The following is a 15,218-nucleotide window of genomic DNA, read 5'->3' on the forward strand; positions in this document are numbered from 1 at the left end:
ACCACTGCCCTTCACCCCGCACACCTCACAGTTCCCAAACAAAAGCCCTGGACTGAAGGGTTGTAGAGTGGGGTCGGGGGAATGCAAGAAATGGAGATGGAAGGTTAGAGGCCCAGTTACACCTTATTGTTGTAGGAGAGGAATGAAAAAATTCTGTGGTGATGTTCGCTTGGGGGTTCCAAGGACGTGGAAGGAGGAGACACATGTTAACGAGCAAAGTAGTGGAGGCGAACAGAGCACATTTTTCAAACGGTCACCTTAAGTTTGTAGGGACTTGGGACCTTGCAGGCCATTTTTACAGGCACGTAGCACATGCCCATCTTCAGCACAGCTCCCTGGGGTCCGTGAGGGACGGATGGAAATCACAGGGAGCAGGTGGGGTTGGGAGAGCTGGGTGCAGATGTGCGGACCCCTCTCCTAGTGCTCATTGCTCTTCATCTCTCTCTTTACTTCCCTTGTCATTTATTCCTCCCCGGGTCTAAGTACTAAATTGTCAGCAGAAAAGAGAGCTGATAAACTGGAAGAGGGGAAAACAAGGGGGATTAAAATATTTTAAGAGCTATCCTAAGAGAGCACTGGGGTTGAGATCAATAATAATATTTGCTGAATACCCTCTGGGCAGAAATCCACGGGGAACCGTCAGAGGAAGAGCATAATAACAGCTACCAAGTCTTAAGTGTCTGTTGCTTGCTGCCTGCTTTATGTGCATTTTTCTCTTTATTCCTAACAACAGTCTTCCAAGGCAGGTGTTATTATGCCAATTAGACCAAGTGTCTCTAGAAAGCAAGGCCTCAGTCCTCTTGGAGCTCCACGTCTAGGTACTAATTGAAGATGACTTGTAAAACATAAGTACAGGCCTGCACACAGAGCTCACGACCATGGTAGACCTGAGAGGGCATCGTGAAGAAGTCAGCCATGGCCAGTGGGGTGGGCTCCAAAGAAATGTAATGTGACCAGTGAAAGGAAGGACATTGTTTTCTTTACTGTAACAGGAAAACACGACCAAACAGAAGCAGGGGGAGAAAGCTGCTGGGCAAGTTAAAGAGACAAGGAAGCAGCAAAGCTTCCTGCAGCTAGAGCTAGGGATGCAGATGAAATGTGAACTAAGCCAAAGGCAGTGGGAAAGAGAAGCCACAGGAGGATGCTTCTGACTGGGAAAGTCTTTAATCAGCTACTCAGCCCTCCCTCCCATTGCTGCATCGCTTTTTAAAGTGACGGTCGTGAGGCTGCAGGATTCAAAAGAGGAAATGGTCTTTTCTCATTGGCTGACAGTCTAAATTCAGACCGAAAGAATGTGGTTGGAGACAGCTGGTGGAAATTGTCCCAGTCCTGTCTTCAGGGGAAATGTCCACGTGCTTCTCGTCTCTCTCCTTGTCGTCTCCCTTTCTCCATCTCTCTCTGTGCCTGTCTCTTGTTTCGTCTTCCCGTCTCTCTTTCTTCATCAGGTTTTATGAAAAAAGTAACCAAGCCGGCGCATTGTACCCAAGTGGTCCAGGAACGCCCCTGCTGAACCCAGCGCTGCTGACACCCTCAGTGATGAATGCGAGCTTCTCGGGTGGTTTACGAGAAGTGACACTTCCTCCCCAGCTTCTTGAATCTACCAGTGAGCAGTTAACATTAAAGCCCACCGTCGAGGTGACGGCTGTAAATACCGCGGGGCAGGGCTCCGGGGCTTCACAAGCACGTAAGCAAGACGCACGGAGTCAGCCCCCGACACCCAATGACCTGGGACTGCGGCAAATGGGTGTGGGAATGGAAAGCAGGGAAGCTCACCTCGCCCCTCTCCTTCCTCCTTGCCGGGCTCGGAGCTCGCCTTCCACCCCGGGGGGCAGGGTGAGGTCGCTCCAGGTCGCCGGCACCTCCGGCGCCCAAGAAATCTGCAAATTCATTGCTCCCTCTCATCTTCCGGCGAAACCCTCCCTTCCTGAGTAGGGCCAGCCCAGCCCTTCACCTCCAGCCTTCAGCCGACTACTAAGGTGGATCCGACTTCTCCCCCATAGAAAGGCTCTGATCTCCTTTCCCACCGCAGGGGTCCAGTCTTTGCTTTCGACTTGGCTTCTCCCTCGCATGTCCCGCAGTCTGGAGCTCTGCTCAAGTCTCGGCAACTTTCACCATCTTGACCCAAGAGTCGGGCCATTTCTAAGACAATGTGAACAAAGACGAGCGGAGGGGAGCGGGGCCCGCGGGCGGGCTGCAGAGCGAGTGTGTGTGTGTGTGTGTGTGTGTATGTGTGTGGGGGACGCTGAGCTCAGCGCCCGCCCCCGCGGGGGACCGGGGCACAGGCCGGCAGCCCCTCGCGCTGAGCGCGCCGCCGCCGGGCTCTCGGGCGGGCCTGGCCCGGCAGGGCCCCTCGCGGCCCCGGGCGGCGGATTTCTTTGTCCCGGCCTCCGGCTGGGCGCGAAGGCCGCCGGCTGCGAGCAGAAACCCGAGCCTGAGCTCTGGAGGTCAGGCTTCCACGTGCGGCCCGTGGGCAGAGCGGGAAGCAGCGGCCGCGGTCCCCTGGCGCCCCCCACGCGCCTCGCGCCCGGCTCTCCCGGCTCAGCCGCGGGCTTCGGCCTGGACGGGGGCACTGGAACTCGCCTTTCGCTCCTCCGAACAGAAACTGGGCCGGGGCTGGCACTGTTCGCCCTAAATCGCATAGTTTGGGGGAAAGAGGGCGCCCACTGGAGCGCTCTCCTCCACCCGACTCTCCGGAGACGCGCGCGCGCGTCGAACTCGGGGACCCAGGCGCTTCTCTGGCGCCCCTGCCGACTACACCGCGGCCGCCCCGACCCCGGCGCCGGGCGGGCCCTGAACACAGCGCCGACCCCAAGATGCCCAGCAGAAAGCCCCGAGCAAAACCGAAACGGTGGCCACATCTGCCTCTCTCGCTCTCTCTGTGTGTGTGTATGTGTGTGTGAGAGAGAGAGCGAGCGAGAGGGGGAGAGAGAGACAGGGAGGCTGGCTTCACATCCACCCGTCTTACCTGCAATACAGCTTGCACTTGTGTTTCGCAGAAGAATGAACGAGAAACTGCCATGTCCGTTCAAGCTCAGTAAATCAAACCCCCTTCCCTCCAGCTCTCTCAACTAAGTTTTATTTCCTAGCGCAATGCAACATGACAGAGTCCATGTGAAAACTAGTTTCCCAGTTTCAGTCTGAACCTCCATCAGTGTATCGAGCAAGGTTTTAGGTTACCAGCTTCAATTCCTCAGGGGAACCTGGCGTGTCAGGAGACTCAGGCTTTCCGCCTCCTGCTTCTCCCGGTACATCTTTCTTTGTAAAGCAGGGCTCCTGCGTCGTCCCCAGGAGGTCCCGCGCTCTGGCACGCCGCGCGGGGCCTGCCGCAGAGCGGCGCGGCCGGTAGGGCGGGCGCTAGGACCGCGGGGCGGCCGGGCGGCCGCGGCGCTACCTTAAACCCAGCCCAATGCCGCTGCCTGCGCCACTCTGCGCGCCGGCGGGGGCTGCGCAGGAGGAGCGCTCGCGGCCACGGCGCTCGGCGGCCGCGCGGCGACACCTGTTCGCGGCAGCCAGGGCGGCACGCGAGCTCCGGACGCCGCTCTCCTCGCTCGCCGCCCGATCTAAGCCAATGGACATCTGCCGGGCCTCTGGAGAATTCTGGATACTAGCTTTGGACGCCTAAAGTTTTTTTCTTCTTTTTGTTTTTAAATTAATATTATTATTATTTTTGGAGGGGGGACCGGGAGGGGAGATTGGTCGCCGCCGCCAACGTGAGATTTTTTTTTTTTTCCCCTTGAAGGATTCATGCTGATGTCTGCAGAGTCGGTTAGAGTAAAAACAGCGCATGCCTTCCTGGAGTCAGGATCCGTAAATTCTGACGTAGCCCGTGCATCTTAAAAATCCCTATAATAACGCCTAGGCATTTAAGTTGCTATGGTCATTCTGATCTCAAACCAAATGGAGGAGCTACGATTTTTTTTTCCTTACTACGGTCGGATGGGATGAAGACCTTCCTGCCTGTTAAGAGCTGGGGATCTATCTATTGAGATACATAGATATGTTTATCAATATGTCAGTGTGTGAGTATAAAGTGGTGGTTTCTTAGACTATCGGTGGTTTGACCTTGAACCTGTGCCAGTGAAACAGCAGATTACTTTTATTTATGCATTTAATGGATTGAAGAAAAGAACCTTTTTTTCTCTCTCTGCCTCTGCAGTAAGGGAGGGGAGTTGGATATACCTCGCCTAATATCTCCTGGGTTGACACCATCATTATTGTTTATTCCTGTGCTCCGAAAGCCGAGTCTTCTGATGGCTCCCTTAGGTGAAGTTGGGAACTATTTCGGTGTACAGGATGCGGTACCGTTTGGGAATGTGCCCGTGTTGCCGGTGGACAGCCCGGTTTTGTTAAGTGACCACCTGGGTCAGTCCGAAGCAGGGGGGCTTCCCAGGGGACCCGCGGTCACGGACTTGGATCATTTAAAGGGGATTCTCAGGCGGCGGCAGCTATACTGCAGGACTGGATTTCACTTAGAAATCTTCCCCAACGGTACTATCCAGGGAACCAGGAAAGACCACAGCCGATTCGGTAGGTATACCATTAACCCTTTAGTGTCCGTGCGATGACATGTTCGGATTCTAACTACCAAGAAGGCGGTGGCCGGGCGGGGGTGCGGGAGGCGATCTCTCCCTCTATCTCTCTCTGTCTTGCCAGCTCAAAAAAAAAAAAGGAAAAAAAGAAAAAAAAAAAGCCTCCGGAATTGCAGATCTGCCGTTGGCACTGATGCAAGTCTACACTGAAAGGCCTTTTTTTTTTTTTAAAGGAGGGCATAATTTATAAATATAACGCAAGTTCCTAGTTCTTATGCATCAGATACTCGGGAAGATCTGGTTTAGGAAGTTTCTTTTGAATGGACTGTTTCCACGAGTTTAAAGCTTTAATCGTTAACTACTGAGCACTTAAAAATGCATTTTCCTGATGGCAGTGATTATCGTCTTGTGCCTAACTGAAGTTTTTGCCCCTTCCCTCTTTCCTCTAGTAAGTTTACTGCTTGAATTGTAAATTCAGCGTATCGTTTTTTCCTGCCGTGAGGGTCTAAAAGCCCGGTGGGCGAAGGTCGCTGGTTTGTTCGGTTGGGAGGAGGACTGAAAAAAGTCAGGTTTGAGTCTCTGTCAGCAGCAGGGGCAGAGACGCTGGGGGGAAAATGACTTGGGAAGGGGCAGAAGGCTTCCCAGGAGTTTGTCCTTGCAGCTATGAAGTTATCACCTATGCTCTGTAATCTCCATAGTGTACAGCCCTGTGTGGGTTTCCTGGGTGGCTCTCTTGGGTGAGTGTGTGCACGCGTGCAAAAGCTGCGAGCTAATTTTAAAGGGCATTCCGAGGATTTCATTTCCCGAGGAGGGTATTTGTGACTCAGCATTGAGCGTTGCAGACCCGAGGGCTGGCGACTGTCCATTTTAATGCCCGCTACCCTGAGCCCAACGGCACTAAGTCCGCGAGCACCGTCCCGATGGGGAGACTCGGGTTTCTTCCTTACTTGCAAAAAAAAAAAAAAAAAAAAAAAAATTGCCAGTTTGGGCGACCAGACTGTTGGAAGGAGTTAACTTCTGAGTGAACCCACCTGACAACACTTAAACTGGGTCGTAAAAAACAAAGTCCTGTGGTGATTTTTCTTCCTCATGCTTTAATGCCAGATGTTGACCACAATCTAAACTATCTGTTTAGATTCGTGGGGCCGTAGATGATGCCAGAAGGTGAGGGAGATTCAGGCCTGAGATGGGGATGGTCCCCGATACACGAGGCCTTGCACCTACCAGTGTAAATATTTCTGGCTGTCTCCCTTCTCTGCTAAAAAAAAAAAAAGGAAATAGCTGCTGCTCTTTGCTTTGCAATTATTCAGTTGAAACATAACTCCCCCTCGAGGAGTCATCGCAGCTCTGGTTGTGCAAAGCGAAGAAGAAACTTTGCTGGAAGTGCTGCCTCTCTGGCTGCTTTCAGGCTGCTACGGTGCCTGGCGTTCAGGTCCAGAACCGCCGGCGGCGGGGCCGAGCCGTCCTCCCGCGCTCGCCGCCGGCAGGTGCCCGCTCGGCTGCCCGGGCCCCGAGGCGCGCTCGGCGGCCGCCCGGCCGGCTCCGCGCGGTCCTAAACGCGCTCGGTTTCCGGCTCCCTTTCCACCCGGCACGGATGCGCCCTTGGTGCTGCGGAGACTACTTGTGTCCCGAGGCGACGGGCAGGGGCTGACACTTTCTGGCCGTGTTTAGGGAATCAGATTTTTCTTGCCTAGTTTAGTCCCTTCTCTTTCTCTTTGTGTGCGAATGTGGGTCCAGCGGGGCTGAGAGCCGCCGCCCGGGGCAGTGCGGTCGTTTGCGGTGTGGGAACCGCTGGAGGCGCGCGCCGCTGCGGGAGAGTTCGTGGCAGGGATTGAGGACGGCTGGAGGTCGGACCGCTGACTTCCCCCGTCCCACCTCGGGCCCTTCTTCCCCTTTCTGAAGCAAGAGTCGGGTCTTGGAGAGTCGCTGGGCTCAGCGGTGCCCGGGAGGTGGGTCGGGGGCCCCCGGCCGGGCAAGGCCTGAGCCGCAGGGGAAGGGGTGGGGGACAAAGGGCCGCGGCGGTGGGCGGAGGGGGCGGCGTGTGCTATTGTTAACCGCTTTCCCGGAGCGAAGCTCGCGGCCCGCGGGCCCGCTTTCCTGCGCCCCGGCTTCGGCCCGGCCTCTCGGCCCGGGGGAGCCCGGCAGGGGCGCAGCGCCGCAGGGCCAGGGCCAGGGCCAGCTTCATTGTGTGAATTAGCCGAGCCCTGTCTTCGAGAGAGCACCTCAGAATCCCCGGTGTATCACTAGTGGACCCCGGCGTAGAGAGATATGGGATGTTCCAGTTGGGGCTCCTCCACGCCCGCCCCCATGGGCTTTTTTTTTTCTTTTTTGATGCAGTCACCTTTAGGATAGGACGTTTGCTACATGCAGTCGAGTCATTAGAAATCCCGTAACTCTGCCACCAAGTAGAGCGAGGATGCAAGGATGGGATGGTGGGGACCATCAGGATTGGGAGAACCCGAGAGGCGCGTTCTGGGATCAGCGGACAAGGACTGCTGGTACAGCGGCTGAATAGAGACCATAAGACAAAAAAACCCTATAGACTTCGTCACCCCCCCTCCCCCCAATCCTGGAGCTTGGAGAAAGGTGTCGCCAAGGAAGTGACATCTCTACTCCTTAGACTCGCCTGGCACTGTTGGCTGGGTTGGTGGGCAATGTTGGGTGGGAGGAGAGGGGAGCGGAAGCCCGGGTCCAGGTTGGGAGTAGGGGGCGCCGAGCCTCGAGCTCCAGGGTCTGCCAGGAGCCGGCCGCGGGGGAAGGGCGCGCCTGCGGCTCCGCTGTGTCACTCACCCTCGTTTGGATGGAGCTGAGTGGGTGGCTGTGCGCAGTGGGGGTGGGGAAGGAGGGTGAGGCAGGAGGGTTATTTAAGTCTTTCATCCGGTTGCAGTGAGAAGCGGCCCCCGGGGTGACAGCAGTGCCGCGGTCTCCCGCTGCTACCGCTGCGGCAGGTCCCAATATTAGCAACCCCTGCAGCGCGATGCGTGTGCCGGGAGCCTCCTACCCTCGCTTTCCCTGCCCCGCCCGGCAGGAGGCCTGAGCGGTGGCGCTAGGACCCGGCGGCGCGCGGGGAGGGCCGAGGGCGGGGCGGGCGCGGGGCCGGGTCTGCGGCGGCGCGTCCCACCTGGGGCCCCGCCCCGCGCCCGCCCGCTGCCGGCGGCCGCCCCTCCTGCCCCGGCCGCCCCTCCTGCCCCGGCCCACCTCCCGGGGCTTCGCCTTCACCCGCTGTTTCCCTTCCGATTCTTTAGAAAACAGTAGCTTCGGGGGGGAGGGGTGCGTTTCCACCTTGATTAAAACTGAAGGTACCTTTTCTACCTGAAATGAAACGGCGGAAGGAAACGTGCTGGAAAAATGATGTTTGCTAGCCCCATGTAACCGCAGGTGACTGCGGCTGCTGGCGAGCTTGGCGGTGACCCAGCAGCGGCAGTGCAGGGGACATGGGGGCAGGGGAATCTTACTGTTGTCCCAGCAGGAGATGCGGCGGTGACAACTTAGGTGGGACCTTGAGGGAGCCCTTTGTTTTCCTTTGAGGGTGGTGGTGTGGAGATGGGGTTGAGCATGGAGAAAAGGAGCTAGGGGTTGTGTTACTTGGTAATGGGCCGGAGGAACGAGATGCTTCGTTTTCGTATATGTATTTTTCTCTTTAAAGCACTTGCTAGACAGGGCAAAGTGAGCAGAACCTCAACTGAGGAAATGGCAATGTAGAATAATAAAGAAGTGAGCATTGAGCCCTGTCTGCTCTTTCACTTGGCACAGGGAAGCCTGAGCGGGTTGACCCCTGGACTTCTTGGAAAGAGGGTCCCTTCTCCTGCTGTGCCCTTTAGCTTGGAGTGGTGGCTCTGAAAGGCGGGGGTCCTCAGGACCCCAGATGACCACCCAAACTGGGGCTGCTGGTTCAAAGGGGTCAGGGGTCAGGTGGAAGTTGTACTAGAGGGGAGAAACATGATAGTATTTCTTTTTAAAGGTTAAAAAAATCTTATATCTAGGGTTTTGCAATTTAAAAAATTCTGTTCTGTGTATCTGGCTGTTCACTATCTCACTACGGCAAAGACTACCTATTTAAGGAGCTGTTTTCAGGATTGGTTCAGGTTCTTGAAAAATTGGTGGCGTTATAAAATTCCCATTCAGTCAGTCGTTTCCTAAGTGAACTCTGAGATTTGCTGGAGTTGCTACAGACTGGGCCTGACTTGGCCGCAGGCTCTGTGATGATTGATTTGGCAGCCCTGGTGTGGGATTTTCGGGGTGACCAGGGGTGTTAGTCTATTTTCGAAAGCCTCCTGTCGTGCCTCTCTCCACCGTCTGCACACATTCTTGTCCTCTGAAGAATGCAGCTCTGTTGAGTGTTGGGGGCTTTTAGGCTAGAGGGTAGTTTAACGTGGGCCAGAGTGGAGCAGCTTCTGCCCAGCCTCCCATTTCCCATGACTGGCCTTGTGGCCTTGGAGGTGAGGCCCAATTCAGAGGGGTTCTTGGGAGCTGGGCCAGCTTTGGGTTTGGCTCATTTGACAGAGTTTTGGGGCTGACCACTAATACCTGGTAAGTCTGGAACAGGGAGGAAGGTCTGGTGTGGTCATTTTCTTGAAGTAGTCCTGGGAACTGACCTTGCCTCTTGCGGACCAGGGACAACATCGGAGCCCATTGGACCCCATCGGACCGCCTTGCAGCTCAGTGAGCACACCCTCATTTGGAACTGCTGGCTCCATGAGAGGGAACAGCCAAATGCCACTCATCAGTGACCTGTGTTTCCCATGTCACTTCATCACTCGTTACTGTGGCCCTCTGAGTTGAAGATGTCTAAGTTGTGTCTGCATAAGAGGAAAAACAGGCCACTATGATACACATGTGAAGGCGACAGTTTTAATTTTAGGCGCAGTCTCACCATTCCTTCCCACCCTCCCTTCTTTACTCCCTCCCTCCTTCCTTTCTTCTTGCTTCTCTTCCTTGCTCTTTCTTTCCCGTCCTCTCCTATTGACCATTAAACATTTAAATATGTCTGCACAGAAGTATTCTTCTGGGCTAGTATTGGTCCAGCGCCCCTCTGTGCTGCCCTACTCATGTAAACAGACATGTGGGGAGTGGGCCGCACTCAAATGAGTACAGTGGGAAGCACTTGCTTGGTGGCAGCTCAGGCCCAGAGAGAGGTTAGTTGACCTGTTGGGGTTATAGAGTTTGTTGTGGACACGGTGGTACCAGGAATGATAAGGATTCCAATGTGGACGGGGTGGGATCTTGTTGCCAGGTTGCCAGGTCTTTCTGACCTTACAGCACTGGCGCTCTGTATCTGGGGGAAAGGCTGTGACTCAGACGTTCTGGTGTTCTGCTTGCCCTCAGATCACTGAGGTGGCCCCGGAAAAAGCTGGGCTGTTTTTTTGAGGTCTCTACTTTGCAAGGACCTGCAGAGAGATGGATGGTGGTCTGAGGTGATGAAATCTTTTCCACTGGGCTCACTATAGAGGTAGTTCCTTCGCATGTGGAGAGTCCCCTCGGAGACTTGTCTCAGGTATTCTTTCTTTCAAGAAACTTCCCCTGACTCCCGTCCCCAAGCCTGAGTGAGCAGCCCATCGGTGGGCTGACCATACTCTCAACATTTCCCTCTCACCGCATTCACCACATTGTTATTACATTTATCTGTTTATATGTCCTTCCTCCCGCTAAATGGTAAGCTCTTTGAGGGTATAGGGTCTAGGCTATATCTTATTCATCTTTATATACTCAACAAATGGCATGGTGCTTGGCTTTATAATAGTCATTTAATAAGTTTGTTGATTGAATAAGTCAATGCCTATGAATTACTTCTATCTTGTTGATGCCAGAAAAAGAAACAAGATGGATACCTTAATACTTTCATTTCCAGAATATATAATAATAATGTCAGAACTTAAGTCCTTTAATAGAAAAAGCTATGTGTTCTGTGTACACGAACTATTTGGGTAAACAGTCTGCATACCCACCGTCCTGTGTTCTGCGTGACAAGAAAGGCCAATCCCAGTAGCTGACGTGTTCACTTCTTCTGCTTCTTCCAGTCCTGCCCACTGGGTCTGTGTGATTCCAATTGAGTAGCACCTTCTAGGCGCTGGTGAGGGAATAACTATATGAAAATGGTACAGAAATCACGGGTACATGAAAAAAAGGTCAACCCAGCAATAAGATGTACCTAATTGATAAGGGTGTCGGCTCTGGAGTCTGATTACTTGGGGCAAATTCTTTAACATCCTTACACTTTGATTTCCCCTTTTGTAGACTGGAGATTAAAATGCTTAGGGTTGTTCTGAGGATTGAATGAGAGAAGGCCTCTCATTTGGCACAGATGAAATGCTCACGTATTCTAGCTATTATGATTGTTGTTGTTGTTATTATTTTTGATGTTCTGCAGACCAGGCATTCAGAGATCACATATTCCCTGTTTTCTGTTGGGCTTGATGGGCAACGTTGGCTAATATTCATTATTAGTTCTCAGAGCTATCTCATGTTTTGAGAGAACAGAAGGGTCATCAAACAGCCTCCAAGAAGATGCAAGTATCTTTTAGTTTTATGATTAAAGCTTTCCCCACTGTCTTGGTATATTAAATTAGTCAGACCTCAAAGGGGCAGAATATTTCCGTTCATTTTACAATGAAAATTGGACATTATGAATTCCTTACACTAATTTCAGGATAACTATGACCTATATTGTGGTATGTTTTCAGGTAGCTAAGAAGAGATTCACGTGTATGTGACTCCTAATAGTAGTGAAATGCCACAATTTTAATCATAAGAGTTAGAAATAGCACAATGAGGGGGTAGCCCGGTGGCACAGTGGTTAAGTTCACATGTTTTGCTTTGTAACTGGCCTGGGGTTCGCTGGTTCGGATCCTGGGTCCAGACATGGCACTGCTTGGCAAGCCATGCTGTGGTAGGTGTCCCACATATAAAGTAGAGGAAGATGGGCACGGATGTGAGCTCAGGGTCAGTCTTCCTCAGCAAAAAGAGGAGGATTGGCAGCAGATGTTAGCTCAGGGCTAATCTTCCTCAAAAAAAAAAAAAAAAGAAATAGCACAATGAAATAAAATGATTGCATCAATAAGGCAGTGCATCTCATGTGAAATGAATGTCATGCAAGTGTTGCCTTATTTATCTTTCCATTTGCTTTGTGAGTAGGGAAGGCTAGTAATAAACTAGCTTATTTTAAATGTATCTTCCATTATTGAGTCACGGATTAGCAGATCCAAAACGTAATTTGTAATTTCTCTTTATATTTTTTTCATACACTATTTCACATTCTGTTAAAATAAGTAGTTTTGCAGGTCCAGATAGATATTCTGTAAACTGTAAGTATGAGATATTTGTTGTGTTTTGTGCTTATAGGAGAATTAGGAATACTCCTTTGTAAGGAATCTCTCTTTTTCACGTCGCCTTGGAACCGTTTGCTTTCTTCGATTTATGTAGTTCATGTCTTCTTTTGATTGCAGCACAGTCTATTTTGTGAGAGTTGCAAAATTAATTGTTTAAAAATCCACGTAAGTGCTTTTTCATTAGTCACATGGGACTGCCTATAGCACAGTGTTATCCGTAGTTTTTTCTAAACTCTTAAGGGTAAGTACATTTTTCAATATTTGAAGATATTTTTAAAACAAGAACTCAATATTTGGTATGCGTTAATGCAAGGTCTACACAAAGTGTAGCATTTTATAACAAAATTGAGAAAATGGCTAAGCACAGTAATATTAGCATTGTCCCGAATACACTGTGGGATAATCATGTTAAAACAACAACATAGTGAGAGAAATTGAAGCTGCTGTTGTGGGGCCATAAAATTCGGGATTTATGCCCAGCTTAGGTGTTGTTATTCTTGGTGAGTAAGAAAGGGGAAAGAAGGAAATAAAAGAAGATCATTACATTGATTTGATTTCGAACTATAGTATTCCTGGCCTATTTTAAATCAAGAGCATTTTTGGAACCAGCATTTTTTCCCCCAGAATATTATGTCATCTTAATTGCTTAGCTATCTCTTTGAGGCTTAGATAAGTACAGCAAAAATCAATACTTTGTTTCAGCAGAAATATCTGGGATATGTAGGCTGGTTTAGTTTTCCAGATGAGGCTCAATAAAGTGATGCAATAGAGAGCGGGATAATTTTCTGTATAAACCAATAAAGTCTTTGGTTAGCACCTTATACTCTCGTTTTGAGGGAATTAAGGCCATTCTCTGAATAGCATTTTTTTCCCTATTTATGCCCATGCACAAATACTTAATTTCACATTTATAAAGTGGAAATAAGTGTTTTTTTCCATAAACTATACTCTTTTAGGTTAATTAGGATATGTACATTGGTTTATCTATCATATCACTTCTTAGCATATCTATGTAAATACTAGCAATTTTATTTTTAAAATGTACTTGTTATGTGTCATGTTGATAAGTATTTTTGCATAATTATTATAAGATAGAATTTAGTTGAAAAATCGGTTGTTTTAGGCCGTGGTTTTAAGAGAAGACACTTGCTTAGTGAGTGTGAGATTGTGCAAGTTGGGAGCTGGGCTCAGTGTCCTCTCAAAATGCCTGGGGATGCTGAGACTCTAAAGAGGTGCTCTGTGCTCTGACTTGTCTCCCGCCTTCTGCCGTTTGTCTCATAGGCATTCTGGAATTTATCAGTATAGCAGTGGGCCTGGTCAGCATTCGAGGCGTGGACAGCGGACTCTACCTCGGGATGAATGAGAAGGGGGAGCTATATGGATCAGTAAGTACCGTGAGAGACGTTGCCCATCTTTATGTCTCACATTGGATTCGAACTGCATTTTCTCTAGATTATGAATAGCTAGAAGTGAAACTGAGTCTGTTTGCAAGGAGAGTGTAAGTTTTTCCTTTTTGAGGAAAACCATTTTGTTTTTATTAATAGATATCAGCCCTGGATCTTCACCAGACCAAAGTTTCTAAGACAATGCTTTATTTGTATACCAAACCATTTTCATTATCAAGTAAATAAAAAATTCACAAGTGTGAAAAATCCCATCTTCTTGTATTGAATGGGAGTGATTTTCGAAATGAATTGAAATTATCTTCTCCCAAGTTTTGCCAAGCATTGTAATTAAAACTAGAAATAGACCATGCAGTGAGTGTGAACCCTTTTTCTGAGCTGCATACAATTTTCATTATGTGGAGAGAGAAGAGAGATGGAAATTGTCAGATATTCTTGTATGTGAATAAGAATATAAAAATATTATAATTATTTGCAAGTATCATGGGTTTCTTTTTTCCTGTCTCACTTCCCGTCTCCACTGGGTTGTGTGTCCCTTGGGGGAGGCAGTGAAGAAAAATTTGCTGTAGCTTCCCAGCTGCCAGGCACTGCTGTTGGTGCTCGGGACGGCAGTGAATGAGGCGAAGGCCCTGCTCTGGCTTGAGAAGAGGGGACTGACTTTACATCTTTGTATCTCTTTACGTCTGCTAGCGTGGTTTCTAAACCATGGTGTGTGGTACACAGTAGGAACACTTTTGCTAAACGTATGAGTATGAAAAATAGATTATTAGTTACTCTACACTAAGTTGAATTTTTAGTAAAAAACTTGTAGTGAAATCAGTCTTAGTTTTTCATTGCCATTGTTGGTAGTCAAATGAGAATTTAATCCACGTTATCTGGAATATGAGAACTTTGATTAGACTCTACAAAAAGTTGGACGTTAAAGGAAGCTCAGAATGGAAAAAGTTCTGGAGTCCTGTCGACAGAAATGAAAGGTATTTTCATATAGAATCAGGAGAAATTGTTTCTAGTTATACTCCTTTCCTATCCATATACTAGTAAATACATATGTGTGTGCACACCCACACATGTGCAATGGTTGGAAGTAGTATCACACTTTTACTCAAAAACTCCAAATGACAATAAATTATGGCCTGTGTAATTTGAATATAGCACATACCACTTTTAATGACACACGGATGATTTTTCTGCCTTGGTTAAATTTGAATCTGGATGGGTTGATTTTGTTAGCTATTTAATTCTTTTTTTAAAAAGTGCTTCCTTGAGAGAAATTATTTTAAAATATGTTTTTAAACATAAGACTGAGTTTAGCCTTTTAAACATACTTCTTGGTTTAGGTAAAGTTATTTACTTTCTAAATTATCTTTGTCAACACTTTTAAGTGCAAAGATACAAGATGTAAGGAAGCTTTAAAATTTTTAAAGTATAAAGTGATGTTCTTTTGTCACTCCAATTTTTTTTTCACTTTCAGGTGTATAATGTGGATTTAATTAAGTCGGTCACAGTTGAACTCAATAAAATGCTTTTTGTGTGTAGGACACAATCTGACCTTTAGTGGGAGAGACTATAGTTTATCACAATGGTCTCTAAACTGTTTTTTATCACGTACCATCACACCAAAAATTTTTGTTTTGAGTGTGGATCTCAGTAATGCCTATTAAATTATTTTAAAATTGTATATATAGAATATAGTTCATACATGTTATTTTATTTTATAGAACATGTATTAAGGTACAAATTTTTAAAGGATGTGATGAATGAGTAAATACAAGCAGAGGCCATGGTGCTTGTGCCCCTCAGTGGACCACCGTGCACGACCCTCCGGAGCGCCTTCCTGGTACAGAGAGGACCGGTCTTTCAGATGAAATCGCGGCCTGACAGCCCCCTGTGGTTTATTGGTTGACAGGAGAGCAGATGGAATTGGTGTTCAGCAAAGTGGCCTCTGCGTTTGTTGTCCCGGC

At 49.1% G+C, this 15,218-nt stretch overlaps 1 protein-coding gene across 1 annotated transcript in view; it reads left to right on the top strand.

Annotated features, from left to right (window-relative positions):
- The first annotated feature begins 3,420 nt into the window (after positions 1 to 3,420).
- Positions 3,421 to 15,218, top strand: part of FGF9 (fibroblast growth factor 9) — a 31,128-nt gene continuing 19,330 nt past the window's right edge. The window contains exons 1-2 of the mRNA XM_014837137.3: positions 3,421 to 4,527; positions 13,136 to 13,239. Coding sequence (XP_014692623.1) covers positions 4,251 to 4,527; positions 13,136 to 13,239 — 381 coding nt within the window. The 5' untranslated portion in view covers positions 3,421 to 4,250. The remainder of the gene's footprint in view (positions 4,528 to 13,135; positions 13,240 to 15,218) is intronic.

This window comes from Equus asinus, chromosome 11 (genome assembly GCF_041296235.1).
Source record: "Equus asinus isolate D_3611 breed Donkey chromosome 11, EquAss-T2T_v2, whole genome shotgun sequence".
Classification (NCBI taxonomy): Eukaryota; Metazoa; Chordata; class Mammalia; order Perissodactyla; family Equidae; genus Equus; species Equus asinus.